General features: G+C 36.9%; 1 protein-coding gene across 1 annotated transcript; it reads right to left on the bottom strand.

The window, feature by feature from the left end:
• Nucleotides 1–1410: 1410 nt before the first annotated feature.
• On the bottom strand, nt 1411–1995 carry LOC127092154 (secreted RxLR effector protein 161-like). The gene has a single exon (XM_051030974.1). The coding sequence runs from the start codon at nt 1993–1995 to the stop codon at nt 1411–1413; it is 585 nt and encodes a 194-aa protein (XP_050886931.1).
• Nucleotides 1996–13195: the final 11200 nt, after the last annotated feature.

Here is a 13195-nt window from a genome sequence, read left to right as displayed (position 1 = left end):
GGATATTTCATCTTCACCTCCAACAAATCTATTTTCTTTTATATAAATATGTCTTTGAAGATTAAAGATAGAAACTTACACGCACTAAACATTCATCAATGCTCACACTCAAGAAACATATACAGAAAATAAGAAGTGTTTCTTACATTTATACACTTAGAACAAAATCTCATTGAATACTCTTGTTAAGTGTAATACTTGATTGTAAACTTGTGTATTTGCTTATGTGAAACACCTTGTAAACATAAAACTTGTTATTATAACTTTGATTGTAATCCTCAAGCGACCAGGTTAGGTCAGACTCTTGAGAAGTCAATAATAGGTTGTTATTGAGATTGAAATTTTTGTAAGCGAATGGGTAGGTAGGGATCTTAAGGAGTCATTGACCGTCATATTTCTTAAGTGATCGGGGATGTCCGGCTCTTAAGAAAATAGTGACAGGTTGTCATTGCATTTGTAAACAGTCTTGATTATTGGATTAAGTCTCAGTCTAAGGAAAATCACCCAGGTGGGTGGACTGGAGGTAACCTTGCTAACGACGAACTAGGATAAAAAAATCCTTGAGTACTTTATCTTTACTTTCATTGTTTTAAGCTTTTGTCTTAGGTTGCGAAAAACTGTCAATCTAGAAATCCAATTCAAACCTTCATTTCTTGTGTTTCTTAAACTTTCAATTTTATCTATAGTCGATGACTTAATCCAGTAAAACATGTACTATTTTTACTTCGTCTTCACACACTATGTGCATTTATCTAATAATATCTCTAGACTACCCAATATTTGACACCTCATATCTTCTTAACAATTATGACAAACTTGCATTGTATTAGTAGGGCACCAATAAGACTTGTATATGTCAGACGCAAGCCCAAATTAAATTATTCTCAATTATAATTAGTAGTGTGTATTGTATTTAAATTAAATAAGGATGAAAAAAAGGAATATTTTGTTGTTATTTGGTATGGTTTGAGAGAGACCAGGCTCTCTAATCTCTAGAAGAGTGGTTATTTATGTGTTTTTGTATTTGTGTGACTGTTTGTAACATTTGTAACTTCCATATAACTTCCTTAGTGGAGTTAATAACTATAGCCTATCAATAAAGTGTGTTTAATTCCTTATCACCACTAATCCTAATTATCTTCGTATATGAAGACACAAGATATATGGTTTTGGACGGAGGGAGGAGGAACAGACTTTTCTCTACAATCTTCACTTATATTCAAATGTCTTAATGTTTTACAAAGAGGTCTGGTCCTTATATAGAGATAAGGCCAGACAAGAAAGGACAAGTAATTAAAATGCAGTAATGAATACTATCAGGTCCCTAGGATAGTTTGATTACCCAAGAGAATAAACTTTTGAACTCCCCATACACATTTAAATTTATTCCAACAAAACTCCCCCATAAATTTAAATGCTCTTCCGATCAATCATGCCCAACATCTTCTTGCCTCTATCGAACAGCTCCTTCGATAGTGGTTTGGTCAAAATGTCTGCTGCTTGGTCCTTGCTTGCAACATGTTTTAGTTCGACACTTCCTTCCTTCACGTGTTCTCGAATGAAGTGGAAGCGGACGTCAATGTGCTTGCTCCTTTCGTGATTTACTGGATTCTTCACCAGTTCGATAGCAGATTTGTTATCAACTCTTATCAATGTTGCGTCTTCCTGCTTCGATTCTATTTTGTTTAGCAATCTCCTCAGCCAAATTGCATGACACACGCACCAAGATGCTGCAACGTATTCAACTTCACACGTCGAGAGAGTCACAATTGGCTGCTTCCTCGAAAGCCATGTGAAAGCAGTGTTTCCCATGAAGAAAACATAGCCTGAGGTGCTCTTTCGATCATCAACATCTCCGCACCAATCACTATCTGAGTATCCAGTCAGCTTGTACTCTTCTGCCTTCGAATAAAACATTCCAAGTGACACAGTTCCTTGGACGTATCGAAGAATTCTCTTTAAAGCTTTCCAGTGAGCATAGACTGGTTCCTCCATGAATCGACTCACAATTCCCACACTTAGTGAGAGGTCAGGCCTTGTGCAAGTAAGGTATCAGAGGCTTCCAACCAAGCTTCGAAATTTGTTCGCTTCGACGCGTTCTCCCCCATCAAATTTCGAAAGCTTTGCTCCAGGTTCCATTGGTGTCGAGATTGGATTGCAGCTATCCATGTTGAACCTCTTCAGAATATCTTTGGCATACTTTTCCTGAGAGACAAAAATGCCATCTTCTTCTTGTCGAACCTCCAGTCCAAGAAAATATTTCATCAGACCTAAGTCTGTCATTTTGAATTCCTGTGTCATTTCTCTTTTGAATTCTTCAATTAACTGTTTGTTGTTGCCCAGAAAAATCAGGTCATCGACGTAGAGGGCAACAAGCAGCAATCTTTCTCCAGCCTTCTTTACATATACAGCATGTTCATAAGGACATTGCTGAAAGCCATTTTCTTTGAAGTACGTGTCTATTCGAGTATTCCACGCTCTTGGCGCTTGCTTCAGCCCATAGAGTGCTTTCTTCAATCTCAACACTTTGCCTTCGCTTTCGATCTTCATATATCCTGGTGGCTGTTCGACGTACACTTCTTCTTCGAGCACACCATTCAGGAACGCTGACTTGACATCCATCTGATGTATTGGCCATTTGTATTGAGCTGCATGTGAAATGAGTAATCGAATAGTTTCCATTCTGGCAACAGGCGCAAACACTTCATCATAATCAATTCCTGCTTTCTGCTTATAGCCTTTCGCTACCAGCCTTGCTTTGTATCTTTCGATCTCGCCTTCAGCATTCATCTTCTTCTTAAATACCCACTTCACGCCAATAGTCTGACTTCCTTTTGGTAACTCTGCTAGTTCCCAAGTATTGTTCTTTTCGATGGCTTTGATTTCTTCATCCATTGCATTCTTCCAGTTTCGATTTCTCATAGCTTCTTCGAAACTCACATCTTCAGTATCTGCCAGCAAGCATACAAGGTGTACCTCTTCTGTGTTTTCATACAAATCTTGCAGACTTCTTAATCTGGGTTGTGAAGGCTCATTTTCATCATCGGAATCTTCAGGTTCTATCGAAGTGTCTGTTGGCACAACAACTGGTGCTGCTTCTTCTTCTTCGACGAGAGCTTCAATCGAACTGCTCCAGTCCCATCTGCTTGCTTCATTTACTCGAACGTCCCTGCTTACAATCACCTTTTTGTTTATTGGGTCGAAAAGCCTATAGCCTTTCGATTTCTTATCATACCCAATAAGTATATACTTCTGACTCTTATCCTCCAGCTTCGTTCTCCTTTGATCAGGCACATGTGCATAAGCCACGCTTCCAAAAATTCTAAAGTGAGACACAGTTGGCTTCTGTCCACTCCAGGTTTCTTGAGGTGTTATGTCTCCAAGCTTCGAGTGAGGACATCTATTCTGGACATAAACTGCACATTGTACAGCTTCTGCCCAAAATTCCTTCGACATGTTCTTGCTCTTCAGCATTGATCGAACCATATCAAGCACTGTTCGATTCTTCCTCTCAGCTACTCCATTTTGTTGAGGTGAGTATGCTGTGGTCAGAAATCTTCTTATGCCTTGTTCCTCACAGTACTTCATGAATGCTGTCGAAGTATATTCTCCTCCTCTGTCTGATCGAAGCGCTTTGATGCGTCTGTCAGTTGCATTTTCAACCATCACTTTAAACTTTCTAAATGTCTCGAATGCTTCAGACTTCTCCTTCAGAAAATACACCCAAGTCTTTCTCGAATAGTCATCGATGAAAGAAATGAAGTATTTCTTGCCACTGAATGATTCTGGAGTGATTGGTCCACATATGTCAGTGTGGATTAGTTCCAGAATTTGCTTTGCCTGATATTCTGCCTTCTTTTGAAAGGATGTTCTGGTTTGCTTGCCAAAAACACAGTCTTCACAGAATTTTTCATCGAACTCCACGTCTGGTAGTCCATGCACCATATTCTTCTTCGACAGTCTTCTTAGTCCAGCCTGATGTAAGTGTCCAAAACGCAAGTGCCATAGGGATGCTTGGTCTTCGACATTAACATGCAAGCATTTCTCTCGAATGCTCTTCAGGTTCAGCTTATACATTCGATTCTTCCCCATTTCGACTAAGGCAACTAGACGTCCTGTCTTGTCCTTCAGCTGCAGGTTTCGATCCTCCATGAGTATCGAATACCCCTTCTCTGTTAGTTGTCCCAAACTCAAGATATTTGCTTTGAGATTTGGTACATAGTAGACTCCTTCGATTGATCCTACTACACCTTTTTTCTGTAAGAAACATATAGTTCCTTTTCCTTCGACCTTCACCTTCGAGGCATCTCCAAATGAGACGTGTCCATCTTCGACAGTCTTTAATTCTTTGAACAGGTGTTTGTGACCACACATGTGATTGCTTGCACCTGAGTCGAGGTACCACATTGTGTCACTCTCTGCATCTTCTTCCTTCTGCGCCATTAACAAGAATCCTTCATTCGATTTGGGTGCGAGAGGTCCCGAGTTCGATTCTGATTCTAGGGCAAAGTTTCTTCAACTCTCCTCCTCGATCGACAGTCTCTTGCAAGATGTCCCATCTTTCCACAGTTGTGGCAACTGTAGGAATTGCAATCCTTCGCGTAATGCCCCTGTTTGTTGCACTTATAGCATTCGATACTGTTGTAATTTGTTCTTCCACCTCTTTGATTTCGACCTCTACCAAGCCAGTTTTGTTGGCTAGATTGTCCTCTGTCGAAACTATAGTTTTGGTAGCTTCGACCGCCATCACGTCCTCCATGACCACGTCCTCTCCCTCTCCAGTTTTGAGAGAAGAGTGCCTTTTCATCTCTGCTCGAATCTGCCTCTTCGATTGCCTCTTCTTTCTTTTTCATTTTTCGCTGCTCATGTGCTTCGAGCGACCCAGCAACCTCTTCGACAGTGATTGTCGAAAGGTCCTTTGCTTCCTCTATAGCGCACACAATGTTTTCGAACTTGTCCGTTAAAGATCTTAGAATCTTTTCGACAATTCGGCCCTCTGTCATTGCCTCTCCATTTCGACTCATCTGATTCGCCACTGTCTGCACGCGCGTAATATAGTCCGCTACGGACTCTGTCTCCTTCATCTTCATCCTCTCCATCTCCCCTCGAAGAGTTTGCAATCTAACTTGCTTCACTCTGTCTGCTCCTCTGTACGCTTTCTCTAAAGTGTCCCAGGCCCCCTCCGACGTGGTTGAACCAGCAATCTTTTCGAATGCTGATTCGTCCACTGCTCTGAACAGCATGTATAATGCTGCTTTGTCTTTCGACCGCGTCTCTTTCAACGCCTTCGTCTGGGCGGCATTGAGACCTGTTGTGTTACCTGGATCTTCAAAGCCATCATTGGTGACTTCCCACGCATCCAATGAGCCCAGCAACGCTTTCATCTGGATGCTCCAATTCTCATAATTGGACTTCGTCAGCCGTGGCAACGGCATTTGACTGGTCAGGCTCGCCATGAGCTCTGATACCAATTTGAAGACACAAGATATATGGTTTTGGACGGAGGGAGGAGGAACAGACTTTTCTCTACAATCTTCACTTATATTCAAATGTCTTAATGCTTTACAAAGAGGTCTGGTCCTTATATAGAGATAAGGCCAGACAAGAAAGGACAAGTAATTAAAATGCAGTAATGAATACTATCAGGTCCCTAGGATAGTTTGCTTACCCAAGAGAATAAACTTTTGAACTCCCCATACACATTTAAATTTATTCCAACAGTATACTCTATCTTTAACATATTATATTTTGTCCCTAACATTAGTACCAGTAGTACCATATGATATTATGTATGGTACAAATACAACAAAAAAATAGAGGCATAATTAGAATTTTTAGAAATATCCTGCCAAGACTACATGAAAACGCCTGAAGAAGTTTAGGAAATGTGTCATCAATTGGAAACAGAAAAGATCGACGCCTAGTAACACATCCAAGAGTTGCAGGAAACCGTTCATAATATGCCCCTTGCACATTCATCATTCGGAGGGTTACATGAGACACAACATCAAGCAGAATCTAACAATGGGTACCACTTCGAACAGAAGACACAAGAGGAACATCAATGAAAACAGTCGATTCTAAATTCTGGTGGCAATGACGTGTTTGGTTGGATCAACCGGGTGGAACGCTATTTCGATTAAAAACAAGTTTTGGATGAAGAGAAACTACAAGGAACCATGGTAGCAATGGAAGGAAAGGCCTTAACTTGGTATCATTAGTGGAATTTAGTTCCCTAAACCCAACATGGAGTGAATTTAAGGAAGCTTTATTAAAACGGTTCTAACCTTTAATGCTTCAAAGTCCATATTGCGACACCCTAAATTTTTCCCCGCGTAAATTTAAAACATTTATCAGAGTAAAACAATTTGACATGCAAGTTAGGATGCTATACTACAACATACAATCAACATGCTCAATCAAAAAGACATGTAACACTTGACAGTTATAAAAATAGTAGTAATAACTACATGTCTGAATGTTAACTTTTATTAAATAGCAGCGGAACAACAATAGCAAACAGTTAACTCACATATCCAACATCAACATAATATGTCATTATAAGAAGTGTTAAAACATAACTAAGGACACAACATTCCAAATTCCCCGATGTTACACATCAAAGCAGACACCAACACTAAAATAAAACGGAAGACTTGATCTTCCACTCACATCTGAGCACCTATTGCAGATTATTTGCATGTTACCCACATGGAGGCAACATTCAAACAGAAGGGGTGAGATATCATAATTATATAAAGGAAATCATGATAATAGTAAGCATCAGATTATCACATGCACATCACCCATTCCATAACATAATTCCATATAATCCATACAACAAGTATCCACACATAATAGCAACCTCACAACTATCCATACAGAACAACAACACAACAACTATCCAAACAGGATAACAACATAACAACCATAACAACTATCCAAACAGGATAACAACATAACAACCATAACAGCTATCTAAACAGGATAACAACATAACAACCATCTAACATAACAACAACATAACAACCATATGACATAATATTAACATAATCAACCATCCAACATAATAACAAATGCAACAAATGTGAAATACAATGAGACTCAATAACTCGACTCAATGCATGTGGTACCAATACGCGGATGTCATACCCCAATTTTTACCCCTAAGCTTCATAGCATATTAATCAAGCATTGCATTCATACGTTCAGTTCATCAATACCCTAATGTGTTCACAATTATGGATCTGAGTGATTTTGGTCTTGATAACCTCTCCTTGCTTGTTTGCTCAAGCTAAGGTTTGGTATCTCACTCATTGTATCACCCATTATTTTGCTTTGTACTATTACTTTTGTTATATTTAACTTGCTTGGTCTCTTATCACTATTTACCTGGACCAAAGGTATGTACTTTGAATTTACATTCATTCATCACTAACTTCATGCATTTAGATAGATCTTTGCTCTTGTGGTGTGCTTGTATCTTTTGCAGTCAGATAGTGCAAGATTTGAGGAATTTGAAGATCAAAAGAAAGATAATTTTGGTCTTAATCATTCAAGGTTTATAATTTGGCATTGAATATCATTATGTGCATGGATCTCAACATCATTTGGTCATTATTTGTGCAAGTCATCACAAGGAATTACTTCATTGGCTCTAAGACTGGAAGGGTTGACTTCCAAAGGTCATAACGTTTTCATCAAGCAAGATATGAATGTGGTTATTTTTGAATTGGATTATAATATTAATCCTATATAACTTATCTTCACATTTCAAGATCCAACTGTGGATGGAAAACCACTTTTGAAGGCAAAACATCTCAAGTTGTCTAGGGTTTTGACCTAATTTTCAAGTTGAACTTCCCAAGGTCATAACATGGGAAATACTTATCATATGAAGCCCATTCTTCTTCTAATACACGCCAATTGAGACCCTATACAATTTTGATTCATTGTTTAAGAAGATATTTTGTTTTTCTTGGCACTTGACTTTGAAGGTCTTTCTAGTCAGTGCCCTAATTTATGCCCAACTTCAATTGAGCATAACTTGGTCAATTTGATCCAAATGGAGTGGTTATTTTCACCACATCAATATTTAGGACATCCCTAGCAAATTTTATTTTGATCACAAAGTCCAATTTTGAGTGGAAGGCCTTTTATTTTGGGAAAACATTACAGGTCATCCTTGGTTCCTAGTGATTTTCATCCAAACTTCAAAACATCATAACTCCTTCATATTTTGGCCAAATTAGGTGGTTATTTTTGCAAATTCAATCTCACTACCATTTTGAACATTTTATCTTTGCACATAAAAGTCCAATTTTGAGTGAAAAAGGGTGAATGAGGTCTATACATTATATGTCATTTTGCCAACTTCACTACCCCATAACTTTCTCATTTTTGACCCAAATGTGGTGGTTCATTTTTCTATGATCTTATTTTTACATTCTCTACAACTTTAATTCATTGTACAAACGCCAAAAATACATATATCAAGGACTTGTAGTGCAAACCTCAAAGTTGCTAAAATTGTCCAAAAGTGAAAAATTGAGGGTTTTATCTAAAGACTTTTTGGGTGTTTTTCCAACTCAAACACCTCACAAATGGTTCATATTACTTGTGTGCATCATTGTTTGAGGTTGATTCAAGCCAAAACTCAAATTAACCACCCTGTACCTTGCATTTAAGTTATCCATTTATGTCACATAGCCATTTTCCAAATTACACACTTTTGAGCTTAATTTCTTGTGTCATTCCATTATATACCAATTATGTAGTGTGTGTGCATCAAGGTATGCCATGGTTGAGGGCTCAAACCATGACTTGTCTTCCAACCTGGGCCATAATGAGATTCTGACCAAAAAACTCTTTTCTCCCAAACCAATCAACCTTGTTGTAATTTGACCTCAAATAGATCATGAGAAGCCCATTTGAATTTGTTGTTTGCACCCATCCACGAGCTATACCATGCCTATGTTCCATATTCCTTAATTTTGGGAAGCAAGTCACCAAATGATGCAAGGACAAGGACATTTGGCCATAATTTTGGACTCAAAACAGATTAGTGGAGAGTGTAGTGTGTATGCATATGCCATTAGATAGGTACAAAGGCTACCTCACCAAAACTTGGTTTGCAAAATCATGCCAAACTCCATTTTACCCTCTAACCTAATTGTAAGCGTTCAACAAATGACCAACACATTCTCCTTCTATAAATAGAAGCTCCTGCATTGCCATTTCCAAGCTTAGAGAGCCATTGAACCCCTGCAAAATTTGTTACTCAACCTCTAAACTTTGGATCGGTTTTCAAAAATGAAGCACCCTCAAGCTTTTCCTTTGGCCCAGCAAGGTTCTCTGAAGTATGGTGAAGGTGTAACAACTTGGAGCAAACAGAATAGTGGCCTGTGGAGGAAGAACCAGTTCTTTGAAGTCATCCATTCGAGTAATCTTCAAGAGGTATACAACTTGAACCAAGTCTTAAACTTTTTGATACCATGTTGTTGGAAATTTGTTCCTGATGATCACCATACCATTTAATTTCCTTTTCATGAACTGAGTAGCATTTAATTTTGGTTTGTAGCTTAAAGTTTCATTTTGGTCCTACCTTCGATTGTTGGTTATTCATAAATAATTTTGAATCCCACCATCTTGCTCGCCATGAAATTCTGAGCAACTTTGCTCTTTTGGGTTTTGCATTTTAAGATTGTTTTCATTTTCTCCAGAAACCGGCCACCGCCCATGGTGGTCCAGTCGTCTTCTCAGGAGACCACACCCCCTCCCTCTAAAATTCAAAAATGGACCAATGGGAGTGTGACTTGTGGACCCTCCAAATTTTGAATTCTGCTATGTTCTCATGCATTAAGAAACACGCCTTATGGTGGACTTCCATTGAATCCAGTGGCTCACACTGAGCCACCTCATTAATGAGGAAAAAGGACAAATCTGTGTGCATGCTCACCATAAACCTTGCTACCTAATTTTCTACTGGATTACATTTTATTTAACTTTTCTATTTATTTTGATTATTTTTGTCTATTTAATATTTCTCAAACCATTTGGAATTTGGAAAAATATCCAACATGGAAGTTGTTTGGAATAATTTCCTCATCCATAATATGATTTTTGTTTATTTTTATGACCAATATAAAATTAAAAATCATTTTTCTCTTTTTTATGTGTTATTTTTAATGTATTTAAATTACAGTATTTCAGATTACATGATAAAAATCCCAATTTTCTTATGTATGATCCTTATACAATAGGTGACACTTTTTCTTCTTTGAACTTTCTATTTTGAAGCTTTTTTTATGTAGTTTGATTTTTAGGGCTTATTATCCATTTATTTCCAAAGTTTGAAAACCCTAAGTGTTTCAAATTGTTTCATAAATGGTATATAACTACATTTTTGTATTCCTTGAGTGATTGGTGACATCTTTTGTGTTGAACAATTTTTCACTTGAACCTTATTTCTTAAAGTTCAAAATTAGGGTTTTCCTTTTGCCCTTTTTGCTTCATTCAAGTTGTAACTTGTTCATGATGCATGATCAATGTGGAATGATTGAATCCCTGATTTTAATTTGATATTTGGAGACTTTCTTATGTTGAAAGTGTTTTCATTTAAACCCTTTCTCATTTAGTTCTCATTTAGGTTTTGATTTTGATGTTTATGTTTGTTTTTTACTTGAGAATAGACCTTTAATTTTGATGCTTGATTTATGATTTCATATTGATGTTTGTATGAAATTTTGGAACATGTTTTCTTCTGTCTACTTTGCATTTTTAGGTCCTTTTCATTTTCATTTGATTTCATGTTTGATTTGACCTAATTTTGGCATGATTAGGTGATGCACTGTATGATTAGAAGCATAACTTGTTGGATATTCATCATGAATGAAATACTTGAACATTATTTACTTTCTATATCATTATTATTCCTTTCATCTTCCAAAATGTTTTTGATATCATGTTTATATCTTGCACCTTTGGTTCAATCTTCAACCATGTTGTAGATTAAGGTTTATACCTTACTAGCATGCCTTGTTTTGATTCTTATTTTGTCAACTTGCACGATTAATGATATGTCTCAATTTCATTTGATTCTGATCTCACTATGTGTCATTTCATATGTTAAGTGTTTTTGCATTTTGATATTTTTCCATTTTCATTTCATTTTGTTTAGAAAGCAGGTTTAGTTTGCATTCCCTTTGTGACTTATTTTGATAATCATGTTCAAATGTGCCTTTCCTTGCATGATAAAAATACCAAAAACATATATTTCATTCTGGACTCATACTTATCCATTTCATATTTTGAAGTTTACCAACAATTTTGATTCTATGTTATAGTTTAAAATTTGTTAAGTTGCATTAGCATTGTGTCTCTTCTTGTTACATTCAAGTATTCCATTCAAACATGGTGAAAAAGAAAAATTGCAAAGAGGAAGAGTCAATCAAAATCAAGTGAGACCAAGAGATGCCTTATCTCTTCATTTGTTTATTTGCTTTCATTTTCCTTTTATTTGCCTTTGAGATTCCATGTGTGGAAGGGAAATATCACCTTAGGACTAGTTTATGTTTCTTGCTTTTCAAAGTGATGTAATAAGGATACTATGGATAATATGTTTAGCTAGGGGTATGGGATTTCGCATGAGGGGTAGGTTAGAGGTTGTATGCTTTAATGAATTAAACTAAAACCAACCTAAAATCAACCATTCAAAACTAAAGTTACTTTCTTGCATGAAAATGTTTTCACCTCCCTTGTCAATAACTTAGTAAGCCACCCTTTTTGCATGTTAAAACACTCTGTAAAACACCTAATAAAGGCTTTAACCTAATCAAAGATTAAAAAAAACACAAAACTTACTTTAGTTTAAACCCCCACATTTACTTGGTCCATATACCAAGCACCCAACCAATGTTGTAAGTTGGGTGTCTTTTAGCCTCGCAATTAATCGGCCACAAGGGTGGACCACAAAAGAGCAAGAAAGAACAAAATGAGGTATAATGAACATTCTCTTAAGTGAGAAGGTATATTATCACTTGCTCTAATAAAATCAACAAACAAACAAAACAACCTTTTAGGTGAACTCAGATTCTCAAATGGACGCCAAACTATGAAGGCACATATGTCATTAAGAAATATTTCTCAGACGGTGCCCTAATTCTTACAAATATGGATGGAGAAGAGCTTTCGCGTCCAGTTAACTCAGATTCAATCAAGAAAGACTATGCCTAAAAAATAAAAGAATGCTCGATAAGTTAAAAACATGAAAGGGAGGCTTAGTCAAAAAGGAGCAGTCCTGATGGATCAAAAACCCGAAAGGGCAGTTCTGTCAAAATGAAAGGGACATAAACAGAATAATCATCCTGGTAGACTGAATACCCCTTAGAGAAATATACACAAAACAAAGAGACAAATGGCTAGTAACTTCATATTGACAAGACTTTTATTGAAGACAACAACTTTGTACTCGAGTATTCAAAGTAGGAGGGAGAATAGTGGTCGTTGTGATTCAATATAGCCCTTCCCAATTACCATTTTCCACTTTTTATAAAATCCATGGAGTTTCTCCCTTTGCGAACTACCATTCTTGCAATAAAACTCAAATATTTTCTCATTTATGTTCTTACTTTTATTTTGTGCAAAATTTTCTTTTATCTTTGATGTTAATTCTTGCAACAAAATTTTAAAATTATGTGTTGTTTTTCAAAATGAATTTGTTTCAAATAACTTGACATAACATGATCAAAAGGACTTTATACTACTTGTCCGAGATGATGGAATTGGTCCTATGAATTTGTAAGACCCCAATTTTGACCCTAAGATACCTCATGCTATTCTCATCATATGAATTAGCATTGGGATCACACTTTGGCCTCCTCCTTAACCCTCTTTCATTGGGTTTGCATTGGGAGAGATCACCAAGCACCATGTGATTGTATCATACTTCACTTTCCTTTATTTTTACTAACCAAAATACCAAAAATATGTCATTATGTAGCTTAAGTCTTTTGTAGGTAGTGCACATGCTCATATATGCTCTATCAAGTTCATATCTAGGGTTTAAGACCCTCAATGCAAGGAGCTCAATTAAGAAATGGCTTACTATGGCTCTAAGTATCATATATGAATCCCCATGATCTTCACATGCTATTTTTATCAAGAAATCATCAAGAGTTTGGAGTTGGTTTGCCTT

The sequence above is a fragment of the Lathyrus oleraceus genome, chromosome 1 (assembly GCF_024323335.1).
Source record: "Lathyrus oleraceus cultivar Zhongwan6 chromosome 1, CAAS_Psat_ZW6_1.0, whole genome shotgun sequence".
NCBI classification, from domain to species: Eukaryota; Viridiplantae; Streptophyta; class Magnoliopsida; order Fabales; family Fabaceae; genus Lathyrus; species Lathyrus oleraceus.
Note: the sequence above shows the minus strand (reverse complement) of the source record. Positions and strands in the feature narration are given on the sequence as shown.

Bases quoted from the DNA above. Each gene is read 5' to 3' on its own strand.
- LOC127092154 (XM_051030974.1), bottom strand. From the start codon at position 1,995: ATGGAGGAACCAGTCTATGCTCACTGGAAAGCTTTAAAGAGAATTCTT.